Source organism: Equus caballus, chromosome 25 (genome assembly GCF_041296265.1).
Source record: "Equus caballus isolate H_3958 breed thoroughbred chromosome 25, TB-T2T, whole genome shotgun sequence".
NCBI classification, from domain to species: Eukaryota; Metazoa; Chordata; class Mammalia; order Perissodactyla; family Equidae; genus Equus; species Equus caballus.
The window spans coordinates 17314845-17328516 of record NC_091708.1 but is presented as its reverse complement, the minus strand read 5'-3'; the positions used below and the strand labels follow the sequence as shown (position 1 = coordinate 17328516).

The window sequence follows — 13672 nt, the reverse complement described above, 5'->3', positions numbered from 1 at the left end:
CTAAAATCCTCTGCCATAGGTCAGGGTCTAAACTGATGAGTAAAGTCCTTTTTAGGTGATCCTAGTAGGCCTTATATAAGAATTGAGTACCTTATGGCAGAAATCAGAGCTACTGTAAAGACTCAAAACCAATACCTGTACTTTTTCCCCTGGATTTTGGAGAGGATAAAATCCTTAATTGCTCTTAGGTAGTGAGAAATACACAGATTCACACACACACACACACACACACACACATACCTATACCTATATATTTTTTACTTATTCATGCCAATCTATAACTAGGAAAGGTACGAAGTTAGGTAACATAACTTCCAAGTTGAGCTAACCATTTGAGACGGAATATGGTTACACTGAGAGGAACCTTGTAAAATGAGATTGGGCCCTATCCTTGTGAGTTAAATAGCAATTGAAGAATTAGAATCTTATGGGCAGTACTCTGTGAACTGTATCTTCTTTCAAATGCGGAAAGAATAATTCTTGTTTCTGGGCAGAAAAGGAAACAGTTTGAGAGAGTCTTAAGGCAGTGAAGTTCAAGAGGATGCCCATTTTTATATTTTTCACCCTTCCTACTCTGTAGACCCACCAGCTTCAATTTCATATCATCTAGTTCAATACTGCATTCTAGAGATGAAGAGATTTCAATTTATAGAAAGAAAAATACTTACCTTACTTTATGGTCAGTGGAAAATTTTTCCCTCTCTACTTTTCACTCTCCTCAAAAAAACGCAAATCGAATCTCTTCAATAAAGAACTTTTTGCAATTCAATAATATCACAAACAATCCAAATAAATTGGCAAGCAATTGGAAAGTTACTTTTAAAAAAGATATTTGAATTGTCAACTGGGGATGGGAGTGGAGTAAAAGGAGAAATTGATCTCTTCTCTGTATATTTCTGTACTTTTTAAATGCTATCACAAGCATGAATGCTATAAAAGTACCAATTACAAAATTATGAAAAAGCCACAATAACTTTTCTAAAGAAAACAAAACAACAATAACATGTTAAAATCCATGTTTTCACCTTATTAAAGAACATAAATAAGTCCTTGTTCCTTGATTAGGAATCTTGCAATGTTGGGAGCCATCATTCTATGCAACAAATAAATAGATGAATAGATAGATATAAAATTTAAAAATAAACACAGTTGGTCAGAATGAAAACAAAGTTCTGCAAGCCTGTATAGACACCACCTTAGAATCACAACATAGTTTATGTTTCCCATATGGCATCACACTAAAATAAGAGAACACTGTAGCCTGCTTTGTAAATGGCCACAAACTATCAAAACTGCCTTTTTTGGAACTTTTCCCTTTCCAAAAGGACACTGATAATTATTTTAGTTTGACTTTGCTAAGACTGGTATATTTTGGTTTGGGATTTTGGAGAGGCCCACCCGAAGTCAGTTATTATTTCTACTAGGTACTCCACATTGTATTTATTCATTTACATGACATATCATTAATGAATGTATACTACATGTTTGAGATCGTTCTGTGCACTGAAGATGTAACAGTAAATAAGTCATATAATTTTCCTTCCCTAGCAGAGCTTTTATTTTTGTGAGGGAGAAAGGCAATATGCAATAAATGATTTATATTAGATAGATAGATAGGAATGTGATAGATAAATTAGATTAGAAAATAGATGGATGGATAGATATAGCCAGACATGGTTGTACCTACTACCTAGAAGAATGAAGTATGTTAAAGGACAGAAGCAGCTGGGTAATAGGGAAGTGAACAATGAGAGGATGGGCAGAGAAATATGTCTGGAACAAAACAGATCACAGATTTAAATGAAAAATTATAAAACTCCTAGAAGAGAACATAGGAGAAAATCTAGATGATGTTGGGTTTGCTGATGACTTTTTAGACAATCCATTAAAGAAAGAATCGATAAGCTAGACTTTACTAAAATAATAAAAAAAAGTCTGGGGGCCAGCCCCATGGCCGAGTGGTTAAGTTCATGCACTCTACTTAGGCAGCCTGGGGTTTCACTGATTCAGATCCTGGCTGTGGACATGGCACCACTCATCAGGACATGCTGAGGTGGCTTCTCACATAGCACAGCCAGAGGCTGTAAAATATACAACTACGTACTGGGGGGCTTTGGGGAGAGAAAGAAGAAGAAAAAAAGAAGATTGGCAATAGATGTTAGCTCAGGTGCCAATCTTTAAAAAGACAAAACTCTGATCTTTGAAAGACACTATCTAGAGAATAAACAGAACAGCCCTGGACTGAGAGAAAATATTTGTAAAAGACATATCTGATAAAGGGCTATTATCCAAAATATACAAAGAACTCTTAAAATTTAACAATAAGTAAAGAAAACCTGTTTTAAAAATGAACCAAAGATTTTAACAGCCACCTCACCAAAGAAAATATACTGATGGCAAATAAGCATAAAAGATGCTCCACATTTTATGTTGTCAGGGAAATGCAAACCAAACCAACAATGAGATACCACTACACACCTGTTAGATTGGCCCAAATTTGAAACACTCACAACATCAAATGCTGTGGAGGGTGTAGAAACCAGGAACTTTAAATCATTGCTGATGGGAATGCAAAATAGCATAGCCACTATAAGAGAAAGTTTGGAGGTTTCTTTTGTATGTATTTATGTTTTTATATGTTTGTGTGTGTGTGGTATATATTATACATATGTGTATGTATATGTATCTTTTATTTTTTGACATGCAATAAGCTATTCATATTCAATGTATATGACTTGATGACTTGATGAGTATGGAGTTAAGTATACACATGTAAAACCATTACCACAATCTATGCCATAAACATATCCATAACCTCCAAAAGTTTCATCCCACTCTCTTTTTATATTATCATTTTTTTGTGTGATAAGAGCACTTAACATAAGATCTACCCTCTTAGCGAATTTGTAAGTATACAATACAATATGGTTACAAAACTAAATATATCCTTATCATACAATCCAGTAATTGCACTGCAGCATATTTACCCAAAGGAGCTGAAAACTTATCTCCATGCAAAAATCTGCACATTGATGTTTATAGCAGCTTTATTCATAATTGCCAAAATTTAGAATCAACCGAGATGTCTTTCAGTAGGTGAATGGATAAATAAACTGTGGTACATATAGACAATGGGATATTATTCAGCACTAAAAATAAATGAGCTATCAAGCCATGAAAAGACATGGAGGAAGCTTAAGCGCATATTACTGAATGAAAGGAGCCCTTCTGAAAAGAATACATACTCTTGTGATTCCAACTGTATGACATTCTTGAAAAGGAAAAAATTTGGAGACAGTAAAAATGAACTGATTTCCAGAGGTAACAGGAAGGGTGGGATGAATCAGCAGAGCACAGAGGATTTTTAGGGCAGTGAAATTACTCTGTATGATATCATAATGGTGGATATATGTCATTATGCATTTTTAAAAACCCGTAGAATGTACACCCACCAAGAGTGAACCCTGATGTAAACTATGGGCTTTAGCTGATAATGATTGTCAATGTAGATTCATCTCTTGTAACAAATGCACTACTCTGGTGAGGGATGTTGATAGTAGGGGAAGCTACGCATGTGCAGGTGCAGGGAGTATATGGGAAATCTCTGTACTTACTGATCCATTTTTTTTGTGAACCTAAAACTGCTCTAAAAAAATAAAATTTATTAAAAATGTCTGGAAAGTTAAAATTTAAGCTGAGACTGGATAATTTGAAGGAGGCAGCAAGGTGAAGTTCTAGGAGAATTTTGTTATAGGCAGAGGGAATAAGTGGGAAGCCTTGAAACCGTAATGATCTGTGTAATTAAATATAGGAAGAAATCCAATGTGACAAGAGCATGGTAGACAATTTTGGTACCAGATGAGGGCAGAGAAGTAGTCAGCAGCCAGATCATTAAAGGCCTTATAAACCAGAGCAAATGAAAAGTTTACGCTAAATGTGACATCAATGCACTAGAAGGTTTAGAGTAATGAGGAGCATGATGATTTCTGTGTTGAGAATGGGATGTGAGGGGGGATGAGAGGGGAAGTGGGGGTCTTCACTTGCATTTAGGAGGTTTTTGGGGTTTACAAGTGCGACATCATGGTTGATTGGGGTGTCAAGAATTCTCTTTGGGGCATGTTAATTTTGAGATGTCGAAGAGAGTCAATGCTTTAGTTTGATATTTGGATATCTGAATTTGGAGCTGACTGGAGAAGCAGTACTGGGTTTAAAATGTAAGATTCAACAGGATAAGAATGGTATATAAAGCCGTGGGAATGGATGGAATAACTCAGAGAAATAGAAAGAAAAGAGAAGAGAGGCTTGGATAAAAGACACTGCTCTTGACTTTGGCTGCATGAAGTTTCTTGGTGACTGATGCTTTTCAGCAGAACTGTAAAGGCTCAAGCTCAGTTGTCCTTTTACTATACATTAAATTTAAATCTAAAACTTGGCTTTTGAATACAATGTTAGAAAATAATCTTAAGGACTTTTTTTAGAAGAAAAGGGAGATTTAAAATGATTCCTTAAATTCTCAGAGATGCTGACATTTCCAGAAAAGTTTGAACATCAGACCATAGAATTTTACTAAAAGCAGAAGGAGAATGAGGAATTTCCTGGAAGGGAGAGAGGAGAACAGCGGGGCAGGATTTGACTCTGTCATCACAGCTGATCCAAATCAGCAAGGTAGGGCTGCCCGGAAGACCATGAGTTACAATAGCCATTGAGTCTTGAGTAGTTGATGTAGGGCGACAGAGACCAACGTTTAAAGAACAGGTAAAAGAATTATACCTCACTGTTTCTAGAAAGCTAGCTCTCGAGAGCATGTGAAATAGGAGTCCCTTCCTTTAATATCTAGAAGCTTCATCTTGCATCCAGAGTTTATACTGGGAAGGATAAAGGGGAGAGAAAATCACTTAGCAAGTTCTGCAACAATGTTGAGTTTATCTGAGAGGGAATATTTTAAATCAGAAAAGATTTAATTGCTGTTAATTGGGAAGTCCAAGGGTTTTGCATTTTGCTTTATATAGTTTTTTATTTTTCTTCACATCAATAGGACTTATGGGTCACAAAGGAGTTTAATATAGTTATAAATATATAAAGTTGTTTCCATATCTGAATAACATCATGCAGATATTTTCACTCTTAGTCTTAAATTCTCATTAATTTGGTTTTGTATGCATATTTAGCAATTTATCAGGAATCTCTTTAATATGCCTCATTTAAGTTTACTCACATTGGTAATTTGGACAATTTTGATTTTCATCCTTCCCGTTTTTTTTGTTTTTTGGTGAGGAAGATGCTCCCTGAGCTAACGCCAGTTGGGAATCTTCCTCTTTCTTTTTTTTTCCCTTGAGGAAGATTAGCCATAAGCTAAGATCTGTGCCAAACTTTCCTTTATTTTGTAGGTGGGATGCCTCCACAGCATGGCTGATGAGTAGAATAGGTCCACACCTGGGATCCGCATGTGCAAACCCATGCTGCTGAAGTGGAGTGCATGGAACTTTAATGACTAGGCCACAGAGCCAGCCCCCTCCTCCTTCCTTAAATGGAGAGAAGTTGTCCACTATTTTCTGTTTAAAAAAAATACTCTCAATAAGTGATTGTTAAAGTTGTCATATATCATAAGCCAGTCTCTTCTCCCTCACAATAAATAACTGTACTTCCCCTAGCCTTTTCACTGACACTTTTTAAATCTTCATTCATGTGGTGTTCCCACTAAATACTTCAAATATTTCTTATAATGAGAAAACTCATACTTGATAAATTCTAGTAAAATTCTAATCAGCAGATTACAGAGATTTTATAAGAATGTTACATATCAATTCAGACCTTACATTGATTCAGTTATTGTTTGTTGCTATTTGGCTTGAAATAAAACAAAACTAACTTACCAATTGTGTTTATCTGAGCTTGAAAGTGAAACAATCAACATCCATCCACCTGGTTGTGGCTGTTTAAACTTCATAGACAGTGGTATACGTTCACAAGGAAGTAAGGATATTTTTTTTTTTTGAAGAATGCTACCTTTAATTTGCATTTGTATTTATTTGAAAGTAGACTTTCTGAAATTTGTTTAACTTCTCTTCATGACTCCTCTGGTTCTTGATTTAAATCTGTAGATGCAGCTTCAGAGTGTTTGAATCTATGGATTCAACCCACACGTCCTTGGAATTTTTTGAAGACTGTTGTTTTGGGGATTTTGTATCCACAGATCCAGCATCATTAATTTCTGTATTCTTATTTAAATATTCTTCTTTAATCTTTCTAGGGATCTTTCACTGAATCCTTTATATCTCCAAATTTAGCACAAATATCATCCAAGTCCTTCCACAAATTGTCTCTTAATTTTTCTTAATACGTGTCTTACATTTTTAGTGAAGCTTCTGAGTCTTTCTTTGTAGTCTTCTTTGCTCCATTTTAAAATTATTTGATTAATTCTTTGAACTGCCCTTTACACTCATAGATTCAGTTTCAGAATATTAAAACTGTTTTATCAAATATGCTTTTGTATTATTATGCAAGGCCTACTTGCCCTTCTTTGCCTCCTTCTTTGCCTCCTTCTTTGCATCCTTCTTTGCATCTTTCTTTGCATCCTTCTTTGCATCAGCAGATTCTGTGGCAGTATCTTTTGAGACATCTTCCTTTGATTTGCTATCTGCCTTAGCGGCCTTCTTATCGTCTTTCTTATCCTTTTTATCCCCCTTCTCCTTTGCATTTTTCTTGTCCTTTGCTTCATCACCCTTCTCACTGGCTTTCTTTTTGTCTTTTTTCTCATCCTTATCCTTCTTTGCATCTGTTTTATCACCTTCAGATTCTGGAGATGACCCCTTTCCCTTCTTTGACCCTTTATCTTTTTTGGAATCTTTCTTTTCATCCTTTTTTTCAGCTTCAGATTCTGTAGGTGACCCCTTACCCTTCTTTGCATCTTTATCTTTTTTGGCATCTTTCTTTGCATCCTTTTTCTCATCCTCAGATTCTGTAGCTGACTCTTTGCCCTTCTTTGTACCTTTATCTTTTTTGGAATCTTTCTTTGCATCTTTTTTCTCATCCTCAGATTCTGTAGCTGACTCTTTGCCCTTCTTTGCACCTTTATCTTTTTTGGCATCTTTCTTTGCATCTTTTTTCTCATCCTCAGATTCTGTAGATGACTCTTTGCCCTTCTTTGTACCTTTATCTTTTTTGGCATCTTTCTTTTCATCTTTTTTCTCATCCTCAGATTCTGTAGCTGACTCTTTGCCCTTCTTTGAACTTTTACCTTTTTTGGCATCTGGTTTTTCAATGTCTTTTTCACCTTTAGTTCCTATTTCTATACCCTTGTCTTTCTTTGAATCTTTCTTTTTTACCTCCTGTAAAGCTGTAGATTCTGCTTCTGAATCTGATTTGTCCTTCTTTTCTGCCTTGTCTTCTCTATCTTTCTTATCTATTGCTGTAGATAAGGGCGTCCCTACACCAGCTGCTTCAGCATCTTTCTTTGGCAGACCAGCTGATTTAGATGAAGGCTGAGTCCTGACAGCTAAATAAGCAGATGGTTGTTCGGAAATTGTCATTAAAGAACGGTGCATCCATAATGGTCGTCTATGAACTCCTCTTAATTTGTCTGCATCATATTCCTGGAATATTGGTTAAAATAATGATGAACAACTTGGGTGTGATTTACACAGCCTTTCTTAGCAGCTATCAAATACATTTTAACTTCAACCATGAAAAGATCTTAGATATTGATAAAGAGTGGATAAATTGTAGATTTCATAGTTTATTTTGCTTTTTCAATTTTATTGTTTTTGGACTAATGGATAGCTATGCCTAATTTGCCGCATAATTTCAATTTAGAGGATATTCATATTTCCTTGAGATTTTATACTAAAATTAGTAGAGACCTCCACTAACTAATGACATATCAGAACCTCTCTTCAGAATCAGGAGAGGTTTTTCTTTTGGACTCTGTGTTCTTGAGAATTCTTGGGATGTCTTGCCCACCTTCCATTCCTATGTTAATGCAGAAACTAATTATTCTCTAATATCTAATAGTTTAATGTTCACGTATATCCTGGTCTCTATTGCCACATTCAACGTTCCTGGAATTTAGAATGCTACCTGTGGTTAAAAGTAAAACCCTAAGGACTGGCCTGGTGGTGTAGTGGTTAAGTTCATGTGCTTAGCTTCAGTGGCCCAGGGATCACTGGTTTGGATCCCAGGCACAGACCCAGACATTGCTCATCAAGCCATGCTATGACAGCATCCCACATACAAAATAGAGGAAGATTGGCACAGATGTCAGTTCAGGGCCAATCTCCCTCACATATACACAAAGTAAAATAAAAGCCTGAAACTCCTCCTGTTTGACAAGACACAAATTGAGTATTATCAGATAGGAAATTGTAATAATGAAAGCTGTAACATTCAGTGCACATTAGTTTGTGCAGAATGGTACATTTTGTTTGGAATGTCTAACCAAATATTTGCAAAAACTTAATTGCAAAAATAGCAAATTTTGGAAAGAATGTTAGCAAAACATGGAAAAATATTTTGAGTAAAGAAAAGAAAGGAAAAGAACATGAGAAGACAGAAAAAACCTGGATCACTGGTGATCGGATACATTTTCCATAAAGTGAACAAGAGTTGAGGACACATTTATCTTGTGAAAACTTTTTCTGAACATTTTCATATCCCACAATGGCTCCAGAAACATTGGAAGATATTTATCTTCCAAAATTCAGAATCCTAGATTCTATGTTACAGGAAATGTTACTGAAACTGTATCAGGCTATAATGTAACTCCCTAATTCTCATTAGGGCGTTTCTCCACCTGGGGAAAATTTTGTGAATGTTCATACTAACTGTAGCATTAGGATCTCCAGATTTTCCTGCTCTGTGGATATATATTTTTTATAATGTGAGGTTTATGAACAAATAGTTAATATGAAATAGGAGGGTAATTTTTATACCATGAAATGCAAATAAAATAGATTTACTTTTTTCAAGTAGTAGAATTTGAATTGCTTTTAACTATGCTATCCAATTTGGTATTTAAGTCACATCTGTTTTGAAATGAAATGTAAAATTTAGTTCCTAAGTTACACTAGCCTGATTTCCAGTGTTTAAGAGCAACATTGGAGAGCTACGATATAAAATATTTGCATCATCATAGAAATATCATTGGTCAGCATTGATCTGTAACCTACATATGATTTCACAAGTTTATTACTAGTAAAATTATATGATCTTTTCAATACTCACAGGAATTTTATTTTCTCGTATTTGGGAAGGCATTGATCTCCTTTTTTTTCCTGGCCGTGGTGGTTTGGGAAATGCCAGAGTAAAGTATTGCTGATTCCATGATTTTCTGTTTAATTCACTGACTGAGATAAGAAAATATTAAACATAATTTTTAGAGTAAATAAGATTTCATCAGAATTATAATTGTCAAGCTAATACATTTCATGTAATGAACAAATGATTCAAATCATGACTTCATTTATTTGGTAATATTTGAAAATATCTGCTATTGATAGGAGAAAATAAAAATTGATTTTTGACCAGCTTTACAGATAACTGTATAAAATAGTCACTGTGAAACTAATATTCTGTAATATAAATGGAAAAAAACAATTTTTCTGCTTCCTTTTCATCTTTCTATCTCTTCCAGTCTAGATTTTTGCTTTGTACTCCTTGGGTTAGATTACAATTCTATTGAGAACAGAAAATATAATTACTACTTCTGTAACCCCCAAAGTGCTTAGGGAAGTACCTGTTATAAAACATTTAGTAAACGTATGATTGAATCTAAATGTTGATGCTTAAGATCCTCTTAGTTGGTAATCATTTTCCAAGCTACAAGAGTAAATGTTATACCCCTAAGAACTGCATTGTCATAGGTGGCATATTAATGAAGAAAATTGACAGATAAAGGGTACCTACAGAATTGTGACTGGGATGATAAATTTACCTGGAAACTATAATAGAAATGGTTATAGTCATTTAGGTTACCAATGAGACCAGTGAGAGAGATGTCTTCACTGTGTTTAAGTATGTGCAATAATACTGTGTGTAAGAGAAAATAGACTTGTCCTGTGACTCTCCCAAAGACAGAATCAGGATCAATGAGAAAATATACAGAATGAGAGGCATATTTAGGTTCAATATGTGAGGGATAATCACTTGATATATGAAGTCCTTCAAAATCTGATTGACTGGCCTTGTCAAGTAATGAATTTTTTGGCCAGTTATAAGCCTGATAAAATCTATCAGGAATGTAGTAGAAGACATTCCTGACATGGGTGAGAAGTTGTTTAGCCAATTTCTACATTGTCTTTCAACAGAATGATCTGATTATATGATTTCTAATCTGCAAATATGTCCACCTTTTTGTTGCTGAGTATTTGCTTAATCTTCTTTGGATTTAAAAACAAAATATCTTTAGAAGGTGTTCATTGAGCCCATGTGAAAGGTGCCTTGGAAAATAAAAAGTTGATTTTTATTTTACTCCATGACAGGTATTGCTTTATCACTTTGAATGGAGGATAATGATAACTTATCCCTAAAATTAATCATATATTTAAAAATAAAATTGAATTCTTCTTACCTGGAATGTAATTACCAGAGGTCCCAAAGCTTGCTTTCTGGCTATTAAAATAAGAGGGAAAATTTTTAATTAATTTATACAAAATCACTCAATCTCATTATTATGTATAACTGCTTGCCACCAGCAGCAGAGAAATATTTTTCATTCTCAGATCTCTATTATTATGTAATATTAATTTATTCCAGAAAAATAGAGATGAGCCAATGTGTGTTTTTAGCACAAACTTCAACAAAACTAAAAACAAGGTGGATAAAACCAGTTAAAAAAAAGCCTCACCAACTTATCATATCTGAAATGTAGACTTTATTTTTCATCATAAAAATGTGAATGAATTCTTTTTCCCCATCTCACACTCCAAATTCTCTTTAAATTGAATTTTAGATAAGACATTCCTTTAAAAACAGTATGGTTAGGTAAAATCAGATCTTCAAAATAATTAAACAAATCCAAATCATTCAATGGCATATGAGTGTGTCTAGGAATGTATGTGTCAGTGTGCACCACCACTATTGATATAGGGTTTGAGTTTTTTCGTTCTCCAGGAAAATCTAAGAAATAAAAATATGTTGCAATGTATTTTCAATTTATAAGTTTCCATTAGTTTTAGTAATATATGAACATGTTTATTTCCATAAATTGGAATTTTATAATCTAACTTTTATTTATTTGTATTGGAGACAATTATTAAGATCTGCTAGAAAAATATTCTACATCATCCTGTTATATTACAGAAATAAAGCCATTGTTGATCATGAGTGAGTTTTGGGCTTAAACACATATAAACATGCTCTCATACAGTTTTACTTATTTTGACAATACATAAATATTAAGAAATAAAGTATATTAACAAAAAAGTATCTTGAGTGGCATCAGCATCACAGCAGAGTGAACTCTCCTGGGAATATCTCCTTTCCATGATACAACAAAAAAGACATTCATACTCCAACAGAGTATACTCGCAAAACACAAAAGATGTCTGAGACCCACACAGACATATGTTGGAGAACAGAGAGGCTGGCGCCCCCATAGCAGGACGTGGAATGGGATAAGAGAAACGTTGCTGTCTCCCCAAAAGACTGTAACCTGGGACTGCACGTGGCCTCTGAGAGGGAAGGGATACTTGTTCACGGGAACATCAAAGTTCCCTGAGGTCCCTCGTAGCCTAAGGGAAAGCCCCCTACCAAGTTGGAAGCTATGGTGGAGGTGATATCATCAAGCCAACACCCCAGGACAGCAGATAGGAAGAGCAGAGCCAGTAAGCCACAAAAGCACTCAGAAGAAAGTGCCCCGCCCCACCTGCCCAGCTCTGGCTCCAGTGCCTGGGATCGTGGAGAACACAGAGAGCTCAGAATATGCAGCTCTTGGACCCAACAAGGAAGCCCCTGTCAGGTTTTCAGAGGATTTCTCTGCAGAAACCTTACAGCCTAGGAGACTGGAATGGCATACTCAAATCTTTGAAGGACAAAAATTTTCAGTCAAGAATACTCTATCCAGTGAAAATATTCTTCAGATGAGGTGGAGAAATAAAAACTTTCTCAGATAAAGAAAAGCTAAGGGAATTCATTGCCACGAGACACCCTCTACAAGGAATCCTCAAGAAGGCCCTAATACCTGAAAAAAAAAGGGGGGGATATAGGGGTTGCAAACCACAGAGTAAGGAGATAAATAGGTAGACAAAATCAGAAAATTCTAGCTTCACATCAGAACAGGTTAGGAAATACTCAAGTATAACATTAAAGATGGAAAGAGAAGGAAAACACCAAAAAGAAAGATAATCTTGAAATTTTAACCACAAACTCACAATACAAGATTAAATAAGATGTGACAGAAACAACTAGGAGGGGAGGAGGAAGGGATTGAATTGGTTTAATCTAAGGAAATAAGAGGCCATCAGAAAATGGACTATCTTATCTATGAGATTATCCATAAAAACCTCATGGTAACCACTAAACAAAAAAGCATAACAGAGACACAAATAAGTAAGGAGGAAACAAAGAAACACAACATAAAAACCTACATAACTCAATTGGTAGGCTTAAACACACAGGATGAAAAACAAAGGAAATGCAGGAGAACTAGAAAACAAGTGATAAAATGGCAACATTAAGCCCTCATATATCAATAATCACCTTAAATATAAATGGATTTAACTCTCCAATCAAAAGTCACAAACTGGCAGGATGGATTAAAGAACAAGACCCAACAATATGCTGCCTCCAGGAAACATACCTCAGCCACAAAGACAAACACAGACTCAGAGTGAAGGGATAGAAGACAATACTCTAAGCTAATAGTGAATGTAATAAAACAGGAGTCACCATACTTATAACAGGCAAAGTAGACTTCAAGGCAAAACTGGTAAAGGGAGAGAAAGAGAAGCAGTCTATAATGATAAAAGAGACACTCTATCAAGAAGACATAACACTTATAAATATATATGCACCCAACACAGGAGCACCAAAGTATGTAAAGCAACTATTAACAAAACTAAAGGGAGATATCAACAACAATACAAAAATAGTTGGGGACCTCAACAGTCCACTAAAACCAATGGATAGATCACGAGACAGAAAGTCAACAAGGAAATTGTAGAATTAAATAAAAAACTAGACCAGATGGACTTAGTAGATAAATATAGAGAACACTCCATCCAAAAAAATAGCAGGTTATACATTCTTCTCAAGTGCACATGGAACATTCTCAAGGATAGACCATATGTTGGGGAACAAAGCAAGCCTCAACAAATTCAAGAGGATTGAAATAATATCAAGCATGTTTTCTGACCATAATGCTATGAAACTAGAAATTTACTACAAGAAAAAAGCTTGGAGGGAGGCAAAAATGTGGACATTAAACAACATGCTGCTGAACAACCAGTGTATCATTGAAGAAATTAAAGGAGAAATCAAATATTATCTGAATACAAATGAAGATGAAAACACACCATACCAACTCATTTGGGAGGCAGCAAAAGCTGTCCTAAGAGGGAAATTAATCACAATACAGGCTGACCTCAATAAACAAGAAAAATCTCAGATAAGTAGTCTCAAACTACACCTAACAGAGTTAGAAAAAGAATAAACAAAGCCCAAAGTCAGTAGAAGGAGA

At 35.1% G+C, this 13672-nt stretch overlaps 1 protein-coding gene across 13 annotated transcripts in view; it reads right to left on the bottom strand.

Moving 5' to 3' along the window:
* The window catches only part of LOC100062681 (cylicin-2), a 56254-nt gene that overhangs the window by 24480 nt on the left and 18102 nt on the right, over positions 1-13672 (bottom strand). For 8 of the 13 annotated variants that reach the window (XM_070251882.1, XM_070251884.1, XM_070251881.1 and 5 more), the window contains exons 2-4: positions 10565-10605; positions 9220-9341; positions 5874-7592 (exon numbers count right to left, since the gene is read on the bottom strand). In XM_070251882.1, coding sequence (XP_070107983.1) covers positions 6507-7592; positions 9220-9341; positions 10565-10605 — 1249 coding nt within the window. In that variant the 3' untranslated portion in view covers positions 5874-6506. The remainder of the gene's footprint in view (positions 1-5873; positions 7593-9219; positions 9342-10564; positions 10606-13672) is intronic. The other 5 variants (XM_070251888.1, XM_070251887.1, XM_070251889.1 and 2 more) reach the window with 1 other exon arrangement.